General features: G+C 40.0%; 1 protein-coding gene across 6 annotated transcripts in view; it reads right to left on the minus strand.

Moving 5' to 3' along the window:
- Positions 1-27,560, minus strand: part of Thada (THADA armadillo repeat containing) — a 293,342-nt gene that overhangs the window by 259,599 nt on the left and 6,183 nt on the right. For 4 of the 6 annotated variants that reach the window (XM_027417930.2, XM_027417926.2, XM_027417927.2 and 1 more), the window contains exons 5-18: positions 26,488-26,636; positions 26,349-26,381; positions 26,057-26,105; positions 23,833-24,020; positions 19,907-20,001; positions 18,571-18,791; positions 17,265-17,357; positions 15,882-16,573; positions 14,212-14,363; positions 13,331-13,486; positions 11,810-11,932; positions 9,409-9,532; positions 3,641-3,795; positions 827-1,043 (exon numbers count right to left, since the gene is read on the minus strand). In XM_027417930.2, the coding sequence (XP_027273731.1) occupies positions 827-1,043; positions 3,641-3,795; positions 9,409-9,532; positions 11,810-11,932; positions 13,331-13,486; positions 14,212-14,363; positions 15,882-16,573; positions 17,265-17,357; positions 18,571-18,791; positions 19,907-20,001; positions 23,833-24,020; positions 26,057-26,105; positions 26,349-26,381; positions 26,488-26,636 (2,447 nt within the window). The remainder of the gene's footprint in view (positions 1-826; positions 1,044-3,640; positions 3,796-9,408; positions 9,533-11,809; positions 11,933-13,330; positions 13,487-14,211; positions 14,364-15,881; positions 16,574-17,264; positions 17,358-18,570; positions 18,792-19,906; positions 20,002-23,832; positions 24,021-26,056; positions 26,106-26,348; positions 26,382-26,487; positions 26,637-27,560) is intronic. The other 2 variants (XM_027417928.2, XM_027417929.2) reach the window with 1 other exon arrangement.

Consider the following 27,560-nt stretch of genomic DNA (forward strand, 5'->3'; position numbering starts at 1 on the left):
AGGCAGGAGGAGCAGAAGCTCAAGATCACCCTTGACTACACAGCAAGTTCAGGCCAACCTGGGCTACATGAGGTCCTATTCAAAAAAAAAAAAAAAGAAAAGAATAGGAAGTGGGAGAGGGAGGCTGGGGAAGCTGGAGAGTTGGCTCAGTGTTATACAAGCATGATGCTCTCAGCTGGGATCACCAGCACTGATACAAAAGTTGGCATGTTGGTACACATATGTAACCCCATTGGAGGGGTGAGATGCAGAGACAGGCAGAATCTGGAGGTGTCCTTGCCAGGCAGTCTAGCAGAAATGGCAAGCTCCAAGTTCAATGAAGAGATTCTGTCTCAAAAGTTAAGGTGAGGGCTGGAGAGAGAACCCAACATCAGCGTAGCTCTGCTGTGTGCAACACACGAGGATGACTTGTCTGGTCACAGCGAAAACTACCTTATGAGAAAAAGTGCACTGTAAATGGACAAAGAAAAGATGCCCCATCAAAAGGTGTCCATTAATGTACATTTGTGTATCTCATTATTTAGCATAAGTTTTCTGTTTAGAAATAGGTGGGTGTGGTGGTGCACGCAGTAATCACAGCATTCGGGAGACAGAGGCCCCAGCCTGGTCTATACAGTTAGTTCCAGTTAAGTCTGTTAAATAGAGAAATCCTGTCTCAAAAAAACAAACAAAAAATAGGTGTCAAAGATGAGTAAACTACTAATTATTATGTGTTTGTAAACTCTTAAAAACAAGTAACTCCTGAACCATTAGGTACTCTAGCCAAAAAGAAATTAAAATACAGGGTTTGGTAAGTGACAAGAAAATTCACTTTCTCAATACAAACCTACTAGCGTGTTCCTTTCCAGCACAGTAGCCTTCTCTGCAGCCCCATGTGCCCTGTGTGTGAGCTGCTGTGCTTGAGAGGCAGTCAGGGAGGCCGGCAGAGCATCCTGCCATATCAGCAAGTTCAGCAAGTAGGAGGCGGTCACACAGTCGTATGGCTTTGTGCTGGTGCTGAGCTCCAATGCTGCCTGGAACAGGCCTTGCAGTTTCTCAGCATCCTAGAGCAGAGCAGAGGGGAGCTTGAGGGAACAGTGTGTTTTAAGTTCATGGCCACCATCCAGCTGTGAACACTAATGACCATGGAATGCTCTTCTCCATGAACGTAGGCTACTTTTGGTATAGCACTTGGTGATAGTCATTAATCACTTCAGAGATGAAGACCTTGAATGTAATTTCAATTGGGAAACTGAATCAGCAAACGGAAACTTCTTCCCTGGGAATTTTGGTATGCCTCTAAGCCAGACCACATTCATTATATCTACTCAGAGCACAAGTTTCATTTAGCTTTCTTTCTCTCGGTTTATGTTTTAACTGAACACTACATTCCTGTCCTTTCCCCTAAACTGGTTTCTTGAATGACAGAGACAACTAAGGCTCCTCATGGAGGAGAAAGGACCAGGGCACCCTCAGAGACCTGGCATCCAAACTCCTACACCTGTGCCACTCTAAGAGAAAGGCACCAGGAGACAGCGGGAGACATGGATCCCAGTCCCAATCCCACAACTGACAAGCCACACAGTCACCACTTTGGATATTGGTGCTCAGTTGCTCAGGAGTATGATAGTTCTTTTTGGATTGTTCCATAACAATGCAACGAGAGGGGTTAGAAACTCATTTCTGGATTTGACATTTGATGATGTCTAAAATTTCCAAACAGGAGATATTAAATGTCAGTTTATTTCTATCTAAATTCTTTCTTACTTTAATAAAGGGACCCTAGAGATGGCTCAGTATCTAATACCTGAGTCAGATCCCTGACACCCACATGACGGGAAAAGAGAAACAACTTCTGCAAGTTATCCTCTGGCCTATACACATACTCCAGTGGCACATACGTACAAATAAATGAAAATGTAATTCAAAAACTTAAAATATTAATACACCATAAAGATGTAGGGTTGGTAGCCCCACAGAAAGATGGGTAAAAAACCAGACGAGTATTAAATATATGAGAAAGACATGCCATCATGAACATATATTATACACAAGGGACTAGAGAGGTTAAGCTAGTTAGTACTCAAGGAATACTTAAATGTTAACTTATACTGTTCAAAACATGATGTACGACATAGGATACACAGGACTATGGAAATATATAACCAACATTTTCAAAACTTTCTTTAAATGGATTCTTTTATTTAAATTACATTTATTTATTTGGGGGCAGGGACATGAAAGGGACTTGCACATGCTATGGTGCTCACATGGAGGTCAGAGGACAACTAGAACTGTTTCCCCCTACCAAAACCAGATTATAAGGCTCAGTGACAAGCACCTTTACCTACTGAGCCATCTTGCCTGCCCTATTATAAAATCTTAAATATTTATGTCCATGACCATTTTACTAACACGCAACAGGACCAGACACTATAACCAAGATCCTAACTTAAACCACGTGGGGCAGACATTTCTTAATCTCACAGCATCTCTATGGCAGGGGTCCTCTCAGAGCCCCTTCACAGGCTCCGTCAGAACCAGTTCTTTCTATACTTTATCTTCTCACTCCAGATCCTCTCAGCATTTTCTGAAAGGAATGAATCATAGATAATCTACATAAAAGGCTACATGTGACCAACAGTAAGGGAGATTGTGCTAACATGAGAAAAGTCGTTTTTTAAACTCTATAGGGCACAAGAGTTTAGCAGTGTGGGCAGCAAAGAACCTTCTGCTCACTGAGGCACCAGGAAAACTGGACACAGACAGATCCTGGGCAGCCATTCCTAACCTGGTCCTAACCTGGACCCTGCAATGCCATACCAAAGACACAGAAACAACAACATGGTGCTGTCTTGGCTGGCACTGCTCCTCTAAGCCCCACACCTGTAAGATGATATAAGGCTACACGGCATACCCTAAATATAAACCAACGGCTGCAGCACCCCGCAGGCCCCTTGGCCTCTGAAGAGTGCTACTGGAATGTGCTAACAAAGCTCTATAGACGCTATGCTCCTGGTGAGCACACAAGCCCAGAATAGATTACAGGGAAGAGAACAGTGCCTGCTAGGTGTCCCTGCAGACCTACCCTACACCGTGCCTTTGCTCCTAATCCCATCTCTGTTTCCTACACTGAGGCAGAAAAAGCAGTGTCAGGGAGCAGGCTGGGGCCAAACACCTCTGCAGAGAACTGCTGCTAACCTCAAATATTCTGAGGTTTCAGTCTCGGTTTAGCTACTGCTTATTGGAAGACCAGAAACACATTATCTACCTCATTTACACTCAGCTTCTCAGTCTACTAATCAGGGAGATTATCTTTAAAACCTCAAAATTACTGTAAGTGATATGTTTTGAGCAAATATTACAAGACCAAGGGAACTATGGAGACCACATAACTGAAATCTACCAATAATCTTGTAAACAGCAAAACCTACTGCCTCCTATACCTGTTTCCATCGAAGCAATTTAAAAAAGTATAGCTCAGTGATGTGGATTTTTACAATTTCCTAACTTTGCTGGACCAGAGACAGATAGAAACTGAAAGAAATACTCAAAAGACCTAAGGAGGCAAAGAGCTAAGATAATTCTGACAGCTTTATCTAAGCTAAAATAAAAGCTCTACATACATACTCATTTATATAGATAGGTAAAGTCCAAATACCTGGAACTGTCTGGCTGTTACCGACGATAGCTTCATCAGAAGGTCAAATGCTAAGGTTTTCACTTCTTCAAAAGTACTAGTAAAACATTCCATTAGTATCTGGAAACGGCCAGCATCGATATCATGACTCAGCTGATACACTGGTTGGATGTTACCTCAAAATTTTAAATAGAGGAAAATCATTTAAAATTGAATCAAACAAAACAAAACAAAACAAAAATCAACAACAACAATAAAGACAAAAATAAATAAATAAATAGCTGTCCAAAGTAATCTGGACACGTCTTTATATAAGATCAGTACAGAACTTCATACTTCCTGCTTCATCCACAGTAAGATGTCACTCCATCCTTACACAGTGTACATCATGTATGCACAGCAGCATAAACTGCATCTCCTCAAATGGGTAAGGTACTACAGCTTTACTAATATGAAACACAGTTTTGGGTTTCTTGTTTTGTTTTTTCCCCCCTTTTTTTTTTATTAATTTACTTTTTACATTCCAGTCCAGATCCTCCTCCCTCCAAAACAGACATTTTTAAGACTTATAAACATTATATTCTGCAGGGCATTGGTGGCGCAGAGGCAGGTGAATCTCTGTGAGTTCGAGGCCAGCCTGGTCTCCAGAGTGAGGGCCAGGATAGGCTCCAAAGCAACACAGAGAAACCCTGTCTCGAAAAAACAAAAACAAACAAACAAACAAACAAAAAACATTATATTCTTAGCTGGGCAGTGGTGGCGCATGCCTTTAATCCCAGCACTCAGAAGGCAGAGGCAGGTCAATCTCTGTGAGTTCAAGGCCAGCCTGGTCTCTAGAGCGAGTACCAGGACAGGCTCCAAAGCTGCTCCAAAGCTACACAGAGAAACCTCATCTCGAAAAAAATTTAAATAAATAAACAGTTTTATTTTCTTTCAAAAGACATGAAGATCTCTCAGATACTTTTAAACTAAAAATGAAAAAATAAATTTAGGAACACATGTTTTTAAAAACTTCACGGTGTTAGGAAGATGGCTCAGTAGTTAAGAACACTTGCTGCTCTTGTAGAAGACCCAGATCTGGTTCCCGGCACCCACTTGGTATCTCACACCCATCTGTAACTGCAGTCCCAGGGAACTCAATGCCATCTTCTGGCCTTGGTAGACACCAGAAATACAGAAGACGTACATATATAAACATGCAGGTGAACATTCATATACATATAATAAAAATAAATCTTTTAAAGATCCAAAATCTTAAATCCAAAATCAGCTGACACAAAATGACAAGCATGACACATCCTATAATCATTTTATTTTGACCCATCCCAAATTCCTGGGATAAAGACCACACGGTTGGAGGGTACATTGTTTTGTTTGCTTGTTTGTTTTTGAGACAGGGTTTCTCTGTGTAACAACCTGGAAGCAGGCTATCCAGGAACTCTATTTGTAGACCAGGCTGGCCTTGAGTTTACAAAGATCCACCTACCTCTGCCTCCCACGTGCTGGGATTAGAGGCCTGCACCACCACTGCCTGGCTGTACACATTTTTTAAGTCATTTTTTTATTTTATGTATATGAGTGTTTTGCCTATATAAATGTATGTGTACCACATACGTTCCTAGTGCCCACAGAAGTCAAAAGAGGGTAGAAAATTCCCTGGAACTAGAATTATGGATGGTTTTGAGTTTCCATGTGGATACCAGCAATAGATCCTGGGTCTTCTACAAGAGCAAGAAATACTCTTAACCATCTTAACCATCTCTCCAGCCCTGTGTGCTGGATTACGGGCAAGAAACAGCCTCATGGCAATACATACATTAATAGAAATGGGTAAATAATCAAGACAGAGCTAGTCAATAAGAAGCCTAAGCCACCCACCAAACATTTATAATTAAGGTAAGTCTTTGTGTGTTTACTTGGGGTAAAGCAGCTGTGGGACCAGGCAGGACAGAAACCTCATCTTCAAATGGCGCTACCAACTTGGGGCAAGAATTTCCACATAAAACCTGATAAAAAGCTTAAAAAAGGATTTTAAAACAAAAGAACAAAGCCAAGCACAGCTTCTTAGTAGCAGCATTTTCTCCAGTGGGCTCTGTTTGCTAGAGACAAGCAGAGACTCGAGGCGCCTTTAAGAGAGGCTTCCTAATTCAGTGTTAGCAGCAAAAACCCAAGGCTCTTTTAAGAAACTCTGCTACCAAACAATTAAATGGTGTTTATGAGCAGCCAGCAGCATGCACAGACGGAAGCAGTGAGCACAGATCCCAGTGCTGGTGGTAAATGTACCCCCACCATGTTGGAAAGCCAGCAGCTAAAACGTCTGTTTTAATTTTAGCCATGTTGTTTAGCTGATAAGACTCATGTGGACAGAAAAAGATAGAGATACACAGTAAAGACAGTTTCAGATGAAGAAAAAACCTCTAAAGAGTTTACGGTGTGTTTTAAAATATACATAGGTTTGGAGAAAAAAGAAAAAGGATAAAGTCCTTAAAAAAGAAATAAGAGTAGCTTGGTGTTCTGGCACTCGCCTTTAATCCCAGCACTAGGAAGACAGAGGCAAGCAGATCTCTGTGATTTTAAGGCCAGCATGGTGTACAGAGTGAATTCTAGGACAGCCAAAATTTCACAGAGAAACCCTGTCTCAAAAAACAAAAAATAAAAGTAAAAGAAATAGAGTAATAAAGCCACATAAAGAGGAAAAATACAGAGTCTGGATACTGTATGTTATTGAGTTGTCTTTAAATTGTTTAATTGCTGAGGAAAGAGCAACAGCTGCTAAAAAGACATTGCATTATATATGCTGCTAGATTAATCCAACTCACATATTTTAAATTCTAAATTTAAGTCTAAGGACTATTACTTTAGAAAAGAGATTCTTGCTTTTGTTTCCACAGAAAATAAAAAGTTGTGGATTCCTTCCAGACTAATATGGTTTTATGAAGCAAGAACCCCTGAAGCACTGGCCCAGGTGATCCAACATCCAAAACAGCTGAGATCATGCAGCCTCATGGACCACTACAGCCAGAATTTGGGCAGGTTTCTGAGTTTTCTAAGGATCCCCATGAAATTGACAACAACACCAAACAGCAGCACAAAGTTTGGAGAGAACTATGCCCAAATTCGCAAATATTGTTTATAAATGTTTTTTATTTAAATGGGGTTGACTATAAATGGTTAATGAAATCTCCTTCTAAGAAAAAAAAGGAGAATATGATATAAAAATTAATACTTTGTATTGGTATGGATTTTGATTTACTGATAACAAATTTAAGGTCAATTTGTTATAGATATATTTCACCTCTTGTTTAGGTATTGTTTATACAGCTCATTTAAAAATATAATATAAAATTAAATACAGATTATAGATAATCACCTATAATAATCAAAATGTATGGTCAGTTAGGTTTTCTAGATATACAGAGATATATTTCAAATGGATAGATATTCTTCAAACCTTTCAAAGACCTACAGAATATGGCATTCAAAATGGTTTAGGGTTTTTCATGAGAATGAGACACAACTGCTCCTAGCAATACCAATTACTTCAGAGAGGAAGATGGGCATTGAAGAAATTCATTATGAAGTTTGCCTTCAACAAGGCAAGACCAGCCATTTGGGCAAGAAACTGCTCTTGCCTGGAATGTTTGACTGTATGCTGTCCAAACTGGACACACAGGAAAGTGACTGCTGAATTTGCCAAAACAAGATGGGACAGTCCTGAAGGGTTCCTGCTTCATGGAAGAGTCTGCCAGACATTCTGCAGAACACAGAGAAAAATGACTGACAAATTACCAATACAGGTGGACAGTGTAAAATTTCCTGCTTCACTGAGAAGTCTGCCAGACACACTAGGCCTATGGGCTAAAAATGGATGCTCCAACATTACAGAGGAACTTTGGGTGACTGTCCAGGCAATGAGATATCTCTTTCAATTCTAGAGTTTATATATTATCCTTCTGTGGTCTTTAAAGAGTTGAAAACAGATAGTTATGGTTTTCCTTAGTTATGATAAAAGATGTTACATATAAAACTTTAGACTCACAAAGACAGGATAGATGACAGAATATTTTCTTTAAATTTTGCCAAATTTTAATGAACCATAGTTCTTCCTTGATAACTGTTTTGTTATATATAATATTACTACGTTAAAGTTAAAATCTTTCTTTTTATTTAGATAGAAAAAAAGGAGATGACGGGATATATACACGTGCGTGCGTGCGTGCGTGCGTGCGTGCGTGCGTGCGTGCGTGCGTGCGTGTGTGTGTGTGTGTGTGTGTGTTTCTCTTAACTGGTTGATGAATAAAACACTGATTGGCTAGTAACCAGGAGGATGCATAGGTGGGGCTACGAGACCAGAAGGCGGCTGGGGAGAGGAGGGAGAGAGAAGCCATGCTGCTGAAGGAATAAACATTCCGGATTATGGGTAAGCCACAGCCTTGTGGCAATACATAGATTAATGGAAATTGGTTAGTAATTAAGATGGAGCTAGCCAATAAGAAGCCTAAGCCATCTGCCAAACATTTATACTCAAGATAAGTCTTTATGTGTTTATTTGGGGCAAAGAAGCTGTGGGACCAGGAGGGAAAGAAACCTCCATCTATACCTGTGTTCAATATTTCTAATATGCTGATGAGTTTTGTTTGCTGTAGTATTTTTTTGAGGTTTTCTGCATCTGTGTTCATAAGAGATACTGGTCTACAGTTTTCAGAGCCTTTACCTTTAATTTTTTATTGCACTTATTCATTTATTTATTGGGGCCTGTGCACACACATGCCAGGCTGCACATGTAGAAGTCAGAGGATAACCTATGGGAGTCAGTTCTCTCCTTCCACCACATGGGTATCAGGGACTGATCTCAGATAGTCAGGCTTGGCACAGACCACTGAGTGATCTTGCTGCCCCTCCTCCAAATACTCAGGGACTGATGTCAGGCAGGCAGGCTTGGAACAGACCACTGAACCACCCGGATGGCCCTCCTCCAAGCCTTACTTGCTTTTCTATGAATTTTGTACAATGAGTCAGGAGGTCACCCCCCTCTGCATTTTTTGGGAAAGACTGAGAAGGAAAAACTGTAAATATTTGGTGGAATTTACCAGTAAAGCCACTTGTCCTGTATTTTGCTTTGTTAGAATACTTTGATTGTTTATTTGCTGTGTGACAGGGTGTTGGCTAGGTAGAGCAGATTGGCTTCTAATTTGAGATCCCCCATCTCAGCCCTTCAAGTGCTAGAATTAAAAGTACATATCATCATACCCAGAGGCTAGATGTTTTTGATGACTGCTTCAATCTTTTTACTAATTATAGAATTACACTTTTTCTTCATAGTTTCTTTACTCTGGAATCAACTTAGACGTATCATGTAGATAATTTAATTGGTTGTCATGCAATGTTTTTTGTTCTATAGCATGTAATTTCTGAAAATGTAGATGGCATACATGAGAAACCACATTTTAACCACAAAGGCTCATTTATCTTTTTATTAGATATAAGATAAGCCATTATGGTTTTCATTTTAGACTTAACAGATGAAGCCCTTTCTTATAACAGCACAAACAAATGTGGCACTGAGGTCCGGGAAGTCCTGGTGTGGTAAAACCACGAGGATCCATGAAACGTGGCAATGTGTCTAGCAGACATCTAGCAGAAAGAGGAGACAGTTTCTTTCTCACCTGCCCTTTACTAGTACTTTCATTACGTACAAATGAGAGCTATGCGTGTATTAAAAAGGCGTTTACAAAAAGACAACAAAACGCTGACCAAGTGTACACTTCCCACACATTGCTGAAGCTTACCTTCTGAGACAGCAAACACTTCAGCCACTGATCCTAAAATGCTTAGAGCTGAAAACCTAGTTGAGTAGGAAGATCCAGGAAACAATGCTTCAAAAAGAATGTTGCAAACAGATGACATGAAATTCTAAAATTAAAAACAAATTACAATTAAGTATGATTGAGTTAACTGGCAGTTAGTTAGGTGTTCCTTTAGGAGTAAGTGCTTTTGTTACATTTACTTAAAGACTGAAGGGCTCTTTTGAAGCTGTCCTAGCTGTTTAATTATTCAGCTTGGCACCTACTAGAGTTTGGACAGTTTATCCCCTAAAGACTCATATGCTTCAAGTCTGACCCCTAGTGGGACAGTATGAGAATTAAGGGGCAAAGTGGAAGGTAATTAGGTCTAGGAACTTCACCCCTCAGAACTGACTCATTCTGTCAGGAGTGGATCAAGTTACTTTTAAACCATTTTCCATGGGGGTGGCTGTTCCACTCCAGGGTTATTCTCTCAGCTTGCTCTCCTGCCTTTACTCTTAAACACAAGCTCCTCCCACACAATACCACTGCTCTGCTATCTCATGTCATGGGCAGGGAGCCCTCACCTCTGCTGTTTGACCTTTCCAGCCACTAACATTCTTCTTCAGAACCTCTATCCTTTCCAAAGTAGCCTCCCTCGGCATTTGACACAACAACACAACAGGGAAATACTTCAGGCACCAACTATATCATGACCTCAATAAACCTGTCTTTAAAGATTCAGCGAGATTAAAAAAAAAAAAAAAAACAAGATCTGTTCAGGCCCTGTCTGTGCTGGGTTTTATGAACCCTCACTTCTCCAGACAGAAGCCTTCAGGTAAGCATCAGAGATACGCAGCTTTCCAAAGTTTTAGAGTAAACAAAGAAAGGGACAATACAGACCACTAAATGGACCATGACACAGTTTATACAAAGATCTAACTAGATATGTAGCAGAGGGTGACCTTCAATTTCTGATGCTCCTGCTTCCACTTAGTAAGTGCTGAGACAACAGGCATGTGCCACCACACCCAGCTTATGGATGCCACATATCTGTATGCTACACCCACACCCAGGATGGGATCCAACACATGGCTCTATGCACGCTAAGAAAGCCCTCTACCAACTGAGCTCCATCCCCAGCCCATGCCCGAATAGTTAACTTATAGCTCCTAGTAAGATCCCAAATAGCATTTTCCACTAGGTTTTCTATGTTCAGTCCTTGCCACTCCTGCATTCCACATGCCACATTTACTTACAAGTAAATTCACTTCTCCAAGGCCTTCTCATCTCTCCCTCGCCTACCAGCCCTCATTTATGTGAGCCCATGGACAGCACTACTAGGTGCTTCCAGAAGCTGAGGTCCTTAACCTTACATGGGAATGAGACAGCTTAACCCATAGCCTTACTATAAAAGACTAAATGAAAACATAGGTACACGGTGTTTGATAAGTTTGAAAGTACTCTAGACATTAGGAGCGGTTGTTTAGGTAAGAAATCAACTCTGCTACCCTAAAAGACATCTTTACCAACTAACAGCCTCCCCTTTTTCCTCAGTACTTGTTGTATAATTGGCACTGGGCATATCACACACTACACGGCACCCACCAGTATGATGATGGTAACACGGGGCAAAGGCCATAACCTCCAAAAGCCACAGACTGTCAACAGTTATAAGAAATGATCATAAGCACAAGACTGACTTCGATTAAGTCTCTAATGTTCAAAAAACTGTGTCTGTCAGACATGGCACACATGACCATACTTATATCTCTGGGAAAACTAAGACAGGAGGACCACAGTTTAAAGCTAGCCTGGGCTACACAGGGAGACCTTGTCTCTAGGGAGGGAAAAAGGAGTATCTAAGCAAAAACTAAAACACAAGCTTTAGTAAAAATTTAGAGTATCAATCCATATAACAGGCTTTTAATGGCTTAAGTGACATTTCAGTGAATGCCATGTCACTGTTTTCAGAAAGAGGCAATGGCATTATGTGTCCTCAAGTCCAGCAATGACCTCAGAGGGCACGCACACACACACCCACACACACACTCGCAGTCTATCTGAGCCACAGCCATAAGCACAGTCTTCTGCCCTGAGAAGAGGTAGACTTTAGCGGTAGCAAATAAGCAAATGTCAAAGAAATCAGTAAACTGGCCCTACAAGAAGTAAGCAACTGAGGTGACCCCAGATATGTCATTCTGTCACAATCCTCAAGTACTGGACTGGTTCTACAACTCAGGCTACCTCCAGTGGAGGGAGTACCCAGGCAGGGGAAGAATGTGTAACACCCAGCATGTCCAGGAAAAAAACACAAAGCCACAGTTCACCAAGAGATTTCTGTTTGTTGCCTTCCAGTGCTTCCACAGTTTGGCTCTGGAGCGTGTGTGTCTAGCACGTCACCTACCTTATACTGCTGTAAAGATACCGGAGGCCGCTCGCTGCTGGACCCACTCTCTGAGTCAGGTGCAGATTTCCTTTGCTCCAATTTATAAAGTACCTGAGAACTTTCTTGTATCCTACAAAATAACTTTTAAGGAGAAAAAGATATTTAAAAGAATATGTAAACCACACAGTAAAACACCAGCCTGCAGGGACAATTTAAAGCTAACGGAGTGCCTGGGTTTTCAAATTTTGAAATCTACTGTTTTTTTTTCTGACATAAAATTAACATTTTATAGTTTTACCAAAAACAACATATTACTGCAATCAGAATCAAACCAGTTTTCCCATTTCCTTTAAACTGGTGTGACCCTGAAGAGGATACAGTCATTTCTATACCTTACCAATTCCTTCCACAGATGTGTTATACAAATGATTCAAGATTAGCTACTCATGAAATTACCATTCCACAAGGTACTTACAAATGAAAGTGCTTCCTTCCCTGCCACCTATGCCTTCTTCAAACCACCCATGCTCCAAGAACCCCAATGCTAGACTTTGTTTTTCTTTCAAAAAAAGAAAAAAATGCTTCGGCAGGTGAGAGACAACCAAGTGAGTAAGGATGTCTGCCAAGAGGCCTGATGACCTATGTCTATTCCCAGGATCCTCACAGCAGATGGAGAGAATCAACTCCTGCAAACTCTCTGTGACCTCCATAACCAGACCCCAGTATACACACCTGTCCCTAAATAAATGTTTCAAAGTTATACTTGTAAAGAGTTCAGGGTTGGACTGTTTGTTATTTTACACCCAAATGAAAGAACTTTCTCTGCTGGATTTTAAAACCTTCTTTTAGTTTTTCGAAATATGGTTTCTCTGTGTAGCCTTGGCTATCCTAGAACTTGCTCTGTAGACCAACCTGGCCTCAAACTCACAGAGATCCACCTGATGGAGGATGTCTTTCTGTATGCTGTGAATATATGTTTCTCTTATTGGTTGATGAATAAAGCTGTTTTGGCCAATGGACAGGCAGGATGTGGCCAGGCAGAAGTATAGATGAGGCTACCAGACTAGGAGAATTCTGGGAAGAGGAAGGTATGGAGGAGTCAAAAGGGAGTCGCCATGTAGCCACCAAAGGAGTAAGATGCCAGACAGAACATTACAGGTAAGCCACAGCCTTGCAGCAATACATAGTTTAATAGAAATGGGTTAATAATTAAGACAGAGCTGAGCCATTGGCCAAACAGTTTATAATTAATATAAGTCTCTGTATGTTTATTTGGGACTAAACAGCTGCGGGACCAGGCAGCACAGAAACTCCGTCATCATCCGTCTGTCTCTGTCTCCCAAGTACTGGGATTAAAGGCGTGCACCAGCACCACCCAGCTCTGTGAGGTATTTTAATCCCACATGTAAACTTGATGAACTCAGAGAAGACACTGGAGCTATGAAGACACAGCCCAATACCACAACCATTCCACACTCGCCCTTAAAAAAGCAACTTTTGGAGCAATTACTACTTTCCCATTCTGATGCAAAATTCTACCTTTTTAAGGAGTGAGCAAATCTGCTGCCGCACCCCTGGAGACTGGCTGTTGAGATTGTATGTGATGAAGAACCGCACCCACTGCATCTCTTCTATAGAGACCACTTCTGTGCTCCGATTGCTTTCACAAAGCAAGCCTAGCGTATCGATCCGCACCTAAAATATACCAAATAACATGTCAACTTTCCCATGAAAGAAAAGTGTAAAATACTTCAAATGTGTGATATTGGTGTAAGCTGCCAAAGACAAAAGTAAACTTCATGTTGCTCACATATACCTCAGAAAGGTTTCTTAATCCAAAACACCTTGCAGTTACTTCTTATAAAACTGTCGTCACATGTGTAAACTGAGGCTTATGTACATTCACAAGCCAAACTTATTTACGAAGGATGGAGTTGAGTGCTTCGTAAATAAGTTTGGCTCACGTCCAGCTCACACTAGCCTAGCTCCTGGCTTCCTTTTGCTCCTCCAGAACTTCATCTCTGACACAACTGATAACCAATGAACAGACCTATTCAATTGATAACTGGGAACCAATGAAGTCACCAGGGTAGCACTAGATCTTTACCAAACATGAGCTTTTGCTTCCATTCTGTGTGCTATTCTAACTCTCCACTTCCTAACCAGCCACCACCTACCAGGATCAGGCTCTTCAAGCCCTTCCAGATAAAGCCCCTTCCTTACTAACGCATACTGACATCCACACCATCCATCAGAGCTGCAGGGTCTTTACGTAAGCTGTCCGTGCTCCCAACTACACACTGCACAGACTGCATACAAGGATGCCACTCTCCACTAGCATAACAATTTAGGGGCCCCTAGCAGGACTGCTAAAGGGATCGGCTATCAGGGACTAATGTGTGCAACAGAAGTTTCCTTACTTGGCAGTGTTGGTGAATTAAGCCTTGCTTTATCCTTGTACCGCACATAAGATCCTCCCAGGCATGAGTGGCAGACTGAAGATGTCCATGAGCTCTAGCTGTTCGTAGACATGCCATCAAAGCTCCCAGAGCCCCTCTTCGATTATAAGACCCTAAGAGGGGAAAAGACTGTTTTTGTCTGGAAAGCACAATAGCAAAGACCATTCCTGTGCTATGCAATGACTACAACTTGCCAACTTTTATTTTCCAATTAACATTAAATTTTAAACTAAATTCTAACATGAATTAAAGTGCTTATTCTAAAATAAAAATGAATGAAAATAAGTGTTTGTGCCAATAATTTCAAGTAAGTGTAATTATCTTATTAGTATAAAGAAATCACAACTTAATTCTCTAATACTTTTACTTTTGACCTTAAAACTTTAAAAAAAAAAAATCTACCATTACGTGAATTAGAAGAAAAAAATAAAGTAGAGAAAAGTTAAAATAATTACACAAAAATAGTAGAAACACTGTACTAGTTCAAAGAATATTATTTCCTTGAAAATAAACGTTGGCCCTCAGCATGCATTTTGGAGTTGTTCTCATTTATAAAGAACATAAGACATGGACCACAAGGACTTCCTGACTTCACCCTCTAGCAAAGCTTTGCTCTGACACAGCACAGGAAGCTGAGGCTCACAGGAGAACTTACACAAAATAAATACAAACTAATGTCAGGTGCTCTCTCAAAAATGCAAGAACAACTGCTACAGATTATTAAAGAGCACACTGGTTTTGTGTACAGAAATCAAAATTTCCTCTCAGAACCAAGTTTAAAATGATGAGATTTCCATGTTCACAGTTATAATTGTATATTCATTTTTAATCTAACCATCTATCTATATATTTCCTGCAGTCATGGCCTACCTAGAACTTACTATGTATACTAAACTGGCTCTGAACTGGAAGCAATCCTCCTGTCCCTGTTTCCTCCCAAGTGCTGGAATTAGATACATATACCACCACATATAACTACACATTCATTATAAACCATGACTCCTTTAGCACTCCTAAGTTTCAGTGGCATGTTCTCCCTACTCTAAATAACTACATAGTTCTTTTTTTAATTGTGAAACTCACCTGTTTTTATTAAGCCTGCCAAAAGCATTTTTAATTGCTACCTCAATCACCTGGGTAAAAAAAATTATATAAAATACATACACTATTACTCTAGATTAAGAACAAAATAATAAATTAAAAACCTTGTAACTAGGGGCTGGAGCACTGATTGCTCCCGCCCCCCCAGTACCCAGGTTCAATTCCCAGCACCCACATGGCAGCTGACAACTATCCATAACTCCATTCCAAGGAATCCAATGACAGCCCTACTCTGACCTCCAAAGACACAAGGAACACAAGTGTTGCTCATATACAGAAGAAAGCACAGATTCATATACATGAAAATCAATCTTTTAAAAAACAAAACCTTATAACTGGAATCACTCCTTGGGTTGGCAAAAGCACTTCAGCCAAAAACACCACTCTGCTATGGAAAGTCAAATCTGTTTCAATTTGAAGTGGCCACCATTAGTAGCATTCTTTAGCACTTACTAGGAGATGACAGGAGTCCACATAGGGACCTACTTTATGTATCCTAAATAGAAATGACTAAAACAAACATTTCTCACCAGTTTCAGTGTCAATAGATGCCTGAAGAATCTTCACCATATACTGCAGGCTTTCCGGGCTGTAATTCAGTAACCTTGGCAAGTAGTAATCGATTACGTAAGACTTTTGATCCAAGTTTCCTCCACATAGTATAGACAGAAGAGGAGAAACCCAAGTCTCATGCCACTCATCCATCCAAGTGTTGGTGACAGTCTGGCACTTCAAATGGCTCTTATGATTTTTAAACATGGTTTCCAAGAGGTCACTTGCATAAGGTACCAATGACTGGTCTCCCATCACCTCTAGGATTTGAGATGGAATAGTTTTATCTATTGACAAAATATGTTCAACTCCAATACTCTCAACTAAACAGCCAAGGCATGAGTACTTCCCTTTAATATGCCATTCTAGTTTCAGAAGACTCTTAGTCAATTCCAGAAAGAAAGGGTCAGTGACTGAATCGGCCCCTCCCATAGTGAGCTGGTGCATTTGCAGAAGATTTCTGAATATAATTTTGGTTTGGTGTCTCAGAGCATCCAATGGATGTTCCCAGTGTGTATAGACATATTCCAGAAGTCTCCTAGCTATGCTCGAATCCCCATTCAGAGAGGCCTTTAGGTTTGGGGAACTTGATTCAAGGATTTGTATGGCTGAATTGGTCCAAGAGGCCAAGATTCTAGACAGGAACATTTCTAGTGTTGACTCCTTAATCCTGGAGAAAAATAAACCATGACACAACTTATTATAAACTGTCTAGTAAAAGAAATTAGACAGACATCACAACTTTTAAATACAAAGAATGAACAGAAAATTCAATGAAATTTACAACCACAAAATTATAAATAAGGCCAAACTGAAAGACAAATGCTCACATGAATCTTTTTACTTTACAAAAAATTAAATAATGAATACAAGGAAACATTTAAAAATAAATGAAATACTATTTTTACTGTGATGATGGTTTCATGAGTATTTTAAATTGTGTGTGTGAGTGTGTGAGTGTGAGGATGCATGCACAGAGACCAAAAGAAGATGTGGGGTGTCTTCTTCTATAGCTCTCTACCTTACTTCCTTGAGCAGGGTCTCTTACTGAACTACAAGCTGGCTATTGCAGCTAGGACAGCTGCTGACCAGAGAGCTCCCAGGATTTACTGTCCTTACTAATGCTGGCAGTAAAAGCACATGTGGTGCCTGAGATTTGAACTCAGGTCCACATGCATACACAGCAAGTGCTCCTACCCACTGAGCCATCTCCCTTGCCTCTCCTGGGGATTTTAAAATAGTCTGAGGGCCCAGCTAGGAAAGACTGGTCTTGGGGTGTCTGCTGTTTTAGGATGATGAAATTTATTTTAAGACAAAGTCTCACTAGGTGACCTAGGCTACACTCAAACTCATCTTGTTACCTCTGCCTCCCAACGACACCACCATGACCATCCAGGAAGATGGGAGCACTCTGAGGCTGGCTGTGGTGATGGTTGTCCAACTCCATAAACATACTAAAGAAATAGAATTGTATACCTTACATTTGTGAATTTTTATCTCCAGCCTGTAAAAATCATTTTAGACATTTTTGCTTATTTCGGTAGTAACGATTATTACCATTAGGCTGTATTCATAGTCTGACTTTAAAACATTTATCACATACATGCATTTCTTTATTTAGTGTGTGAGCCCACATGTGTGCTAAGGGCATAGGAAAACATGCAGGTGTCAGTCTTCTTCTAGAATGTCAGTTCAATGAATCAAACTCAGATTATCAGGCTTGGCCACAAGCACCTTTCATAGCTAAGCCTGCTTTCAAGTACATGATCATTCCATCCACAATGGCAAAACACCCAAGAAGCTCAGCTCTGTGAAGAACTTACTATAGCATGCTCGTAAGTGAGCACTGAGTGTCTAAACCTCAACTTAGTCATCCAGCAAACTAAGTTTTATACTTTCCATGTGAAGAACACATTAGATTACCTGGGATTTATGAAACTCGTGAATCTTAAAAGCGTTTTATACTCAGGCATTTTTATAAAAGTTTCTGTTGTTTACTTTGGCTTGGTACAACTCTAAGAACTGAAAATAGGGTCATGTGTTCTACCATCCCTAAACCCAAATTTTTAAGTTTTTAAAAATGGTAGCATGGGCTGGAAAGATAGCTCAGTAGATAAAAGCAAATATTGCTCTTTCAGAGGTCCAAAGTTCAGTTCCCAGCATCTGTATCAGGCAGATCGCAACCACCTGAAACTCCAGTACCAAGAGCTCCACTGCCCTCTTCTGGTCTCCATGGCACTTCACACACACGCAAATACCCACCATACAGATGCACATAAATAAATAAAAAATAAAAATTTTAATCCTAGCATAAGTTGGGTGTAGTGGTGTACACCTGTTAAGGGAGGGCAGGCAGGAAGATCAGGGGTTCAAAATCAGCCTTGGCCACAAAGTAAGTTCAAGGTAACATGACACTGACTCAAAACAACAAACAAATAAGCTAGCATAGATACTGAACGTCAGAAATGTTCACTAGGTTAGCCAGCACCAGTAATTCCTACGACTGTCATTCTCATTATCTTGTCTTTCTCTCTCATTTATTCTCATCTATCAATTTAAATTTAGGATTCATCCTAACCACATTTAATTGAATTGACTTTGTTGGCTCAGTTGTGTCAAATGTCTTATAAGCAAAACAAAATATGAGATAACAAAACCAAAACTCACTGTGAACTCAAGGTAAATAAAACACGCACAGTATCCAAGAGCAAAGCCTCCCCACTTGGGCCCATGCTCCTGTCCTGCCAGTCCAACATAGCAAGTGTTCCCTGACACAGGAATAAGAGAGTTGATGCTGACACGTCAGCACAACACAGGCTCCTACAGCTGTTCATGAACCACTCAGGGATGCTGGTGCAGTCAACTGATTGGAGAAGCAAGCTGCTGATCTGGAAAACAACAGAGGTAATAATATACAAACATCTCAAATACAAACTTACAAATCTTTCTTGAAATATTTCCAGAAATATTCCAGGAAAAGTTATCATGAAACAGCCACAAACATTAAAATGATTACATTAACTTTAAAAGGAAAAAAGATTAATCTAAGCACATAAATCTTTTTGCTGAGAGGAACGTACTGGTGAAGCATAAAGGTCAATGCCTTCAGGTGAACATGAGGATGCTTTTAGAGGAGTTCTAAGAAAAGAATTCAGTTGCATACAAGAATAATTATTTTGCATGACCTGAGAATACATGTATGTTTAATTAGACAAAGTGAGAGAAGAGGAGAATGCTAGCAGCCAACACAAGACTGTGATCTACATTACAAAATTACACTTTCATTAGGGACCAAATTCACTAAAATTGGCCCAAACATGCCTCTTGTATTATATGATAAGGGCTGGAGAGATGGCTCAGCTATTAAAGGCTAAGCTCACAACCAAAAATATTACATGATAAAGTATGATTAAGTATATTACAAAGTCTATTCTCAATAAAAAAAGACTACCAGAAAATTATTACTGTGTGTTTAGACATTAGTCACTGCACAGTTGTAATGTTATAAACATCTCTTGCCATACTGACACACAGAACTGAAAAGATGGCCCTACAAAAAACTAGGAGGGTAGTCACAAAAAACTAATAGCAGTAACCTTTGCAAAACTGACTTACACATGGCTGTTATTACCCAGTCATCATCCCCACCACTTCATTTGTGTATTTAGAATTATCGTTATAAGAGAAAAGAGCTACTGGAAAAATCCCAACTGTGCCAAATAAACTTTAAAATTCAGCCTATACAGTTTAAAAATTGAAGGGCCAGTGAAATGGCTTCGTGGGTAAAAACATGTCAAATCTAACAACCTAAGTCTGATCCCCAGGATCCACGCGGTAGAAGGAATTAATCACCTTCACACATATACCCTGACACTTGTGTGCCCAGACACACACCACAAATAAATAACTATAAAATAACAACCAATAAAATATTTAAATTAAAACAGATTGATGTCCATCTAATTCTTGGTAAAGGAGACTTCTAAAAAGGAGATGCACTCACCAACCCGGGAAGCTTTTCAGGAGGATGGAACATGGTCTTCACAAAAAGAATAACAGCTAGCCCCGATGTGCTCTGGATAGTCTGCAGCAGGTCATCTATTGGGGGAGGGAGAAGCAGTCATCGTATATTAAAGGATAGAAAGTCTGGTGTAGCAGAAAGAGTAAGTACTTTGGAGTCAGACAGTCCTAGATGTTTCCAGCTTGACCATTTCCCAGGTGACTAGATCCCAGACAGGTAACGTATACTCCCAGGAACTCAGCTTTCTTTACAGAAAAAAAAAAAAAAAAAAAAAAGAACTCATACCAGACAAGTTGTCACAAATTTTAAAAGAAAATGAAGAGAAAGATTAAACAAAGCACATATTCAGTGAATGAGCTTCCTTCCTCTCTTGCCCAGCATCTTACACTGATCCTTGACATCTACGCCACTAGCATACCCAGTGACACCATCACCTGCCCCTCCCCGAAACCAATGTCTTTGTATTTCTATTCCATGAACAATTTTCCTCAGAGAGATCTTCAGGTCTCTGTGAAAAAAATCTACACCAATGTCAATTAGAAACCTTGCTGGCACAGCAAAGTGACCAGACAATTTTGATTTGCTATCCTCTTTTTGTTTACATATACGTTTGCCTCCAGTCATAAGAATTACTCAACTCAGACTAAGAAGAATGCCTTAGGTTAACTATTAAATATCCACTCTGCTGCCCTCCATCTCTGGAAACAAAGCTGACTTTGGGCAGCCATATGCTTAGCCAAAAGCAGGGTTCTTGCTTCCACAACCTTCCTTGAAACTAAAAACAGCAACTGGAGGGGATCAGGCCATTGGGTTATAGGCAGAAGTCCCTTGGGTCTATCAGTTTTTCTGATGATGATGCAAGGCCCTGGGGCTGGAGAGGTGGCTCAGTGGTTAAGAGTACTGGCTGCTCTTCCAGAGGTCCTGAGTTCAATTCCCAGCACCCACAGGGTGGCTCACAATCATCTATAATGAGATCTAGTACCCTCTTCTGACCTACAGGGATACATGCAGAGCACTCACACATCAAAAAAAAAAAAAAAAAAAAAAAAAAAAAAAAAAAAAAAAAAAAAGGAAACAGAGAAAGAAAGAAAAGAAAACGAAGATGCAAGGCCCTTCTTCTTCTTGCCATGAACAAACACACAACGCCTACAGCTACAGCAGACAGATGCCAAACAGGAGGCAGCAAGCTCATAGGTAGACACCAACATGATAAAATATGATAAAATTGTCACAGCAGAAAAGCAGAGCTGGGTCCTACATTAGTGGCAGGAGTTCTGGGTCTTCTGCCTCTAAACTTTGTGATACAGTTTTCTGCTAAACACTTTACTAACACAAAAAGCTTGAAATTACTTAAGAATGGCACTGTCTCATTAAACTTGTATCAGGACTAGAGAGATGACTCAGCAGTCAGGAGTAGTTGCTCCTCTTACAGAGGGTACAGGCTCACTTGCCAGCATCCCCAAATGGGGGCTCACAATTATCTATAAGCCTGGTTCCAGGGGATTCGCTGTCCTAGTCTAGTCTCCACAGGCACCTAAATAGACATGGTGTCCATAAACTCATATAACCATAGACATATACACATAAATTTAAATAAATTTTAAAATGTTTTTAATTGTATCTTCTCTGTATTTCAACGAATTCTTTTATGTCTCGGATTACCAAATTCCCCTTTTTAAAAAGGGTAAATATACTCTGAAAAGCTGTCTATGAGTTCTGTCTTGATGACAGTAACTAATTAATTAGGGTCTAGAGAGATGGCTCAGAGGTTAAGGCACTTGGTGCTCTTGAGAGGATCTGGGTTTAGTTCCTAGCACCTACACTGGATGGCTCACAACCACTTACAGCTCTAACTCCAGGGGTCAGACACCCTCTTCTGGCCTCCTTGGGAACCCATGTGTACACCTCTCAGAGACATAAACACATAAATTATAAGTTCTTATTTTTTTAAAGTTACTAATTTAGTTCCCTTTAAATTTCTAAAAGTTTAAGGTAACTTTGCCTAGTTACAAGTATTAAAACAATACCCCCAGAAAAAACAGAGTTTTTTTTGTTCTTTTTTTTTTGTTTTTGTGTGTGTGTGTGTGTGTGTGTGTGTGTGTGTGTGTGTAGAGGTCAAAGAACAACTTGTAGGACTCCATTCTCTGCCACCATCAACAGATCAAGCATCAAACTCAGGTCATGTGGCTTGGTGGCAAAGTCTTTACCCACTGAGACATCTTGTCCAGCCAATTTTTTTTCATTTTTAAATTTTTAAAAATTTTTTAAAATGTAATGTGTATGGGTGTTTTGCCTACATGTGTGCCTACGCACCTTATGTGTACAGTGTCCAAGAAAGCAAAAGAGGATGTAGGAACCCCTGGGACTGGAGTTACAGATGGTTGTGAGCTGCCGAGTGGTCGCTGGGAATTGAACCTGGGACCTCTAGAATAACAGTCAGTGCTCTTAACTACAGAGCCATCTCTACAGCCCCTTGGGTTGTTTTGTTTGTTTGCTTGGTTTGTTTTGGATTTTCAAGACAGAGCTTCTCTGTGTAGCCCCGGCTGTCCTGGAACTCACTCTGTAGACCAGGCTGGCCTCAAACTCAGAGATCCACCTGCCTTTGCCTCCCAAGTGCTGGGATTACAGGTGTGTGCCAATGGTCCAATGGGTTTTTTGTTTTATTTTGTTGTTCATTTTTTAATTTTGTTTTTAAAGTTAAATTCATTTGTGCATTAACACACAGAATAGCAGATTAAAAGAAAGGATAATTTAACCTTTTTTATAATGCTCAAGTGCTATTAAACCCCTTTGTTTAAGAAAAAAAGATTCTATATATATACACATACAGTTAAATAAATTATAGAAGATAACTCATCATCAGAAAAAAAAAAAAAAAAAAAAAAACAGCTTCTGGCCCTGAGACTTACCTGTTCCTTATCCCATGTACCTCACGCAAACCATAATTCTCTTTCAGACTCTGAGTACACACTGTTCTGATTTCACAGTAATGACTTCCTTATATTCTTCATTAGCATTAACAAATGAGTATGTATTTCTAGACAGGACAGCTGCACATCACTTTTTAAATGTCATTTATGTATCTTACAATATAGGCACCCTCTGTCTCTCTCTGTTATAATTCTCTGATGAGGAACTCTTGTCCATCTGACTTGCAGAATTTCTTTCAACCAGCATACTAAGTTTGCTTATTCCTGGTATGTTCTCTGTCCTAATTCAATGCAGTCCTGATTCCTGCAAACTGGCAGTTAACCTACAGATGGCATCATTCTCAAATTCAATCCCTTCATGAAGATGGCAGGGAGTAGCTACAAGAATCTAAGAGGCATATTTTGTCTGGTTTTGTTTCTGTGGTTATTGGTGCTTAATGCCACCTACATCAATCACTGGGTATTACAAAAGGTGCATTGTGTTGCTTCATTTTAATTTATTAACTGAAATACTCACATGAAGAGAAAGTTCTTTTCTTCTGTTTGCCTTCCTAGTGGTACAGTTCTCACCAACAGGAGATACAGGGAGGAATGAAGCAAACGTGCTCACAGTCAATAACTACTGTGATTATCTGCCTATAATACCACTAGGAATTCAACTCATCTAAGTCTTTCTTAAATTCAGTTAACTACTCTAAAGAATCTTCTTCTGTAACCTAAAGTCTGTGGCTTCCAACAATGAGAGTATCAGTGCTTCTCTTTTGTATACAATAAACATTCGACATATATACACACACAAACTGGGGAAAGTTCATCCTCCCTTGCTGAACTCATACATTTGAAAAATAAAAAAATCAAGCAAACAAAAAAAGCATTACAATCATGTAGTTCAGGTCCCTTCAACATAGGTTAAACATCTCAATCACATGTCTTGGAAGAGCTAACTGGCACACAGTCATGACCATCATGTGTGCTTACCGTCGTTTAAACACCTGGTGAACATGCTCAGCAAATCACACACAGTCTGCCATATGGGAGAGCCGGGTTCACTGCAGAGGTCACCCTGGAGACCTTGTACTTTCTGTACTAATGTCATCGAAACTCTAATGCCCACCAACAAGTCATTCATTAACTGTGTTTGAACAATATGATTTCCAGCAAATTTTCTATAAAGAAGAAAAGATTTCAGTAGGAAATTCAAATACCAATGTCACCATTTCTACAAATGCAGCACATTGCTTCGTCCAAGGGCCAAAATCAATTTGGGATAAGCATTTCAGTTACATAGACACTAACTGTAAACTCCTTAATACTCTTACCGCAATAGCCTCCTCTTTTTCAGCCAGACTGACCTTACTCCCTATTTTAGGGCAAAGATAAGAAATTTTTTCCATTTTTTTTATTTGAATTAGAAACAAGATTGTTTTACATTTCAATCCCAGTTCCCACTCCCTCCCCTACCACCCTCCCAACTAAAACCATACCTATCACATATCCTTTCTGCTCCCCAGGGAGGGTGAGGCCTTCCATAGGGGGTCATCAGAGACTATCATATCCTTTGGGATAGGGCCTAGGCCCACCCCGTATGTCTTGGCTCAGGGAGTATCCCTGAGACATCTTATAGGCATGAACACTCAATCTGCATATACTTTTTCCACTTGCCTTCAACATGCTGTCCTAGATTTTTTCCTAGGCATGACTAACCTATTTACCCATCTATTTTTCTCTTATCTCTCATGCCCTGCTCCCTTCTCTCTGATGTGAAGGAGCAACCCAAAGCCTCAGGTACACTAAGCAGATCCTCTGACAGTGAGACAGTCTCAGCCTGTCCTACTCTATGTCAAAGCTTCCCAAGATTTAGTCCTACTTAGTTCTCAATCCTCATCTAATTCTCTCCTTTGATGCTTTAAGTTATATTCTGTAGACTAGTGCACAACTTGTGGCTCTAACCCAGATCTCTCCCATTGTAAACTCGTATTTCTAACTTCCTACTCACAATCTTCATCTGAGTATTAAATAGGTATCTCAGTATGTGAATTTATCCTTGACTCGAAACCTGCGGGACCTCCTGGGATAGCTCTCTCTCTCTAAAACCACTGTAATCATGCTGGTCTCCTGTCCTCTCTATCCCATTTGTAAGGAGATCTTGGTTCTGTCTTCTAAATATATCTGGACCCTTACCATGTCCACAGTTTCCCAAAGAGCAAGGCCATGACTTAGGGATTCCCCAAGAAACAGTCCAAGCCTGCAGTCAACCCCACCACTGTGCACAGACTCACATCCATTTTTAATGACCTATTCCCAAATATTTGTCCAGCCAGTATCCCTAGACTTCTGAACAAAGTTTCTTGCCAAAAATACAGTCAGAAAACACAGCAAGCAGGAAAAACAAAAGAAAAAAATCTTAGAAAAACCAGACAGCTGGGCGTTGGTGGTGCATGCCTTTAATCCCAGCACTCGGGAGGCAGAGGCAGGTGGATTTCTGTGAGTTCGAGACCAGCCTGTTTTACAAGAGCTAGTTCCAGGACAGCCTCCAAAGCCACAGAGATACCCTCTCTCGAAAAAAAAAAAAAAAAAAAAAAAAGAAAGAAAGAAAGAAAGAAAGAAAAACCAGACTACGTAAATTTAACAAAATGTAAAAAAAAAAAAAGATAACTATTATCTTCAGAAAGATAAGAAATTTCACCCATGAAAATGGCAAACACTCGATGGTAGGGGGAATAACTTTTCTCTTTATCAATAATTCTTATAATAGTGATCTTTAAAAATTATCATTTGAAGCTGGGCAGTGGTGGCACATGCCTTTAGTCCAGGCACTCTGGAGGCAGAGGCAGGTGGATCTCTGTGAGTTTGAGGCCAGCCTGGTCTACAGAGCTAGTTCCAGAACAGCCTCCTCTAAAAAACAAAACAAAACATTATCATTTGAGCCTGGTGGTAGCACCTGAGAGCCTATGGCAGAAAGATTACAAGTTTGAGGCTAGCCTGGTTTATAAAGTAAGACCCTGTCTCAAAAATCAATTATAAATTATACGTGTGGTGTGTGTGAGCACATAACTTCTAAAAAAAATAAATAAATTTAAATAATCATGCCAAATGTTGGAAACAGCACATTCTAAGACCTTTAAGAAAGGTTCCTTTGTACAAGACAACCCCACATGTGCATAAACAGACATATGCACAAGCATGCACACACAGCACTTGCCTGTTTTCTTCCAGGATTTCAATTAAACTCTTGTTCAGAAACTGAAGCACTGAAAGAAAAAAGAATATAATGACAAACCAGAACTTCAAACTAGAGTTCCAGCTTCAGTACCAGAGACATTTTCAAACATCTACCAAAAATGATGCTATGGAGAAGCAGAAACTTCAAAGGAGCATGGTCTACTTCAGTTATCTGGGGTACTCTACTACTGCAAAGAAATTTGAAGGAGTCAGCTCAAAAATGCATCAGAGAAGCTGCCCCCCTCAGAGCAAAAGAAAACATCAAGACTTACCATTTTCAAGCAGATTAACAACACTTGATCTACCTGTGGGTGGGAAGATAACAATGCTAAGGAGTTTTTGCCAAAATGAACATTTACAGAAAGTGATGTGATGACCGACAGATGTTAGCCAGGAAAAGCGCTGACTTACCCAGGTTAAAGTTCTCCATGCAGGAAGATATGTTGTCGATTACTTTTCTATAAGAATGTAAGTCAGCAGTATTTAATTCTTCTTGAAGATGAGAAGTAAAACTGTGTGTGGCCTCAGTTAGAAAAAATTCAGGTAGGCCATTTAGCGAGCTGCAAAGGAGAACCAAAGGATGAAAAGCTTTTCTCACTGGGTTAAGTACAGAGGGAGAAGAAACATACAAATGTTAAACACTGAACCATACCTTCAAAGTATAGCCCCAAAGTTATACTGATATCACCCAAATTCCCTGATCTACCATTTCTCATCTGTCTCCCTGGTCCCATTTTGCTGTGTCTGATCCCCCAGGCTTCTCTCAATAAAGTAGCCAGAGCAATAGCACCATGCAGTCAGCAATTACTATGAGAAAGGTTTCAGAACCAACCAGGTACAGAAACTGGGGGATACTTGACCTCCTGCATAACATACAGAGCATTTGCATTTCACCCTGTACGTATTCTCCCATTGCTTTAAACCACCTCTAAGTATTTGTATTGCCCAGTGCAATATGAATGTTATATAAACAGTTGTTTTCTCTGTTGTTTAAGGGACAATAATAAAGAAAACAAGTCTGTACATGTTCAGAACATGACATGAGTTTGCCAAATGCTGAACACAGATACAGAGAACTGAACACCCACCTGTGATCCTCTAGCAAGCTCCACATACAGCCGTATCAATAAGCATAGCTCACCATAACCCACAAGGCCTTTCAAAACCTGCCTTTCTCCCTCACCATTAGCCCTGACTTCATCTCAATCCTTAGTCACTAATTCAATGCAGTCCTGATTCCTGAAAACTGGCAGCTAACCTTCAAATACCAAGTAATTATTACCTCAAATATTGTAGGGGAAGCCCAATTAACATCATCTACAAAACAGGCCTGCTGGTCTAGAAATCTCACTTTAGTAATTCTTACAGATGATTACACACACTTTCCATATGACAAAGAATATCACTGCAGCATTGCGGAAATAATAAAATCTAGAACATCAGATATTCATCAGTGGCAAGGATATTAAATAAAATATACCAAA

Source organism: Cricetulus griseus, chromosome 5 (genome assembly GCF_003668045.3).
Source record: "Cricetulus griseus strain 17A/GY chromosome 5, alternate assembly CriGri-PICRH-1.0, whole genome shotgun sequence".
Classification (NCBI taxonomy): domain Eukaryota; kingdom Metazoa; phylum Chordata; class Mammalia; order Rodentia; family Cricetidae; genus Cricetulus; species Cricetulus griseus.